At 67.3% G+C, this 1,534-nt stretch overlaps 1 protein-coding gene across 1 annotated transcript in view; it reads right to left on the reverse strand.

Annotated features, from left to right (window-relative positions):
• Positions 1–1,126: 1,126 nt before the first annotated feature.
• Positions 1,127–1,534, reverse strand: part of EMIHUDRAFT_415391 (hypothetical protein) — a 3,525-nt gene continuing 3,117 nt past the window's right edge. Inside the window, exon 9 of the mRNA XM_005782514.1 lies at positions 1,127–1,494. Coding sequence (XP_005782571.1) covers positions 1,339–1,494 — 156 coding nt within the window. The 3' untranslated portion in view covers positions 1,127–1,338. The remainder of the gene's footprint in view (positions 1,495–1,534) is intronic.

The following is a 1,534-nucleotide window of genomic DNA, read 5'->3' on the forward strand; positions in this document are numbered from 1 at the left end:
GTCTCTGCATCGCGAGTGCGATAGAGCGGCGCCGCCGGTGCCGGCTTGGCCCTCTTGCGGCGCTGCCCCTGCGGCGCATCCCTCGGCGGTGGCGGCCCGGGTGGTGGTGGCGGCGGCGGAGGCGGCGGCGGAGGCGGCGGCGGAGGCGGCGGCGGTGGCGGCGGCCGCGTCCACGTCGTCTGCTTGTCGACCGAGTTGTAATAGTAGGGGCGCCCATTGCCGTCCACGTACTCGGTCCAGTCCTTGCCGATTTCGGCCTGGCTCTCCTCCTCCTCCTCCTCCCCCGCCTCGTCGGCGTCCGCCTTCTTCTAGGGTACCCATATGTCCCCTCCACAACATCGTGGGCGTTTGAGCGGTATTTGAGGAGCACCGCCACTCTGAAGTTCGGCCGGGTGGTCTGCAGACCCCCCCCCCCCCGAGCAGCAGAGCGGGCTCCGTGGGGTCGAAAAAGTCGACGCTGGGAGTCGCACTCGTCAAACCATCGCAGTACCATGCGGTCCGCACGTACCGCCCACATCCCCTCCACCGCTGAGAAGGCGCAGATCGACCGCCGGGCCGCGCAGTCGTCGTTAAGGAGCGGTTTTCGGAGCCGTACGAAGAGGTCCCAGACGGACCCGGCGAACATGCGGTTTTTCGATGACCACGCGCGATGTGGTATCTGCTTTTTGCTAAAAACGGGCCGCCTAGTGCAGCACCACTAGTACAACACGCAACCACACTTAGAGCTCCACAGTAGATGCTTTTGACGAGCGCCGACGGCGTCACGGTCGCCGGAGTGGACGCACTGCAGACTGCACACACACACTGTGACCGGGTTGTTGGTGTGACAATGAGCGACACAATCGTCGGCGCCGCGCTATCGCGGCGCCCCGCAGTCTACACACCGCAGGCGCACCCCTGAACGCGCCATGAGCGCGCAGGCACAGAGCAGCGCCGCGCCAAAAGGCCATTCCCTCGCCCGACCCGTGGCTCCACCTAGACCTAGAGGGCCAAGGGCGTAGGGGTGCGCGCCGGGGAGCACGCTCCGCATTGTGCAAGCGCAGGGAGAGGGGAATAAAGCACCCGCGTCTGGAGCGCGCAGCGCGTCTGGAGCGCAGAAAATGTACTCGAGCCTTGCATCTGACTCTCCGGTCTCTGACTCTGTAACGTGTAAGCGAGAAGCTGGTCAAGGCGTCCAGACGCGGCCGCGTCCACGCTCCACGCTCCAGCTCTCCACACCAGCACCACCGACCATTCTGGGACGCGGACGCGGGCGCTCCAGCCGCCCTGCAGTGCCCTACGCCGCCGCCGCCGGGACGGCTCCCGGAGGTGCACCGCCCCTGGCGGGATGCGCCATGCTCAGTCCGAGTCGTGCCGGGCGCGCTTCTTGGGTGGGTCCTTCTTGGCGGAGGAGGAGGAGGACGACGAGCCCGAGGACGAGCTTGAGGACGAGCCCGAGGAGGAGGAGGAGTCCGAGTCCGAGTCCGAGTCCGAGTCCGAGTCCGAGTCCGAGTCCTACAGCGCAAGGGCGGCGGCGGCGTTGCGTGATGCGGCG

This window comes from Emiliania huxleyi (assembly GCF_000372725.1).
Source record: "Emiliania huxleyi CCMP1516 chromosome Unknown EMIHUscaffold_19, whole genome shotgun sequence".
Taxonomy (NCBI): Eukaryota; Haptophyta; order Isochrysidales; family Noelaerhabdaceae; genus Emiliania; species Emiliania huxleyi.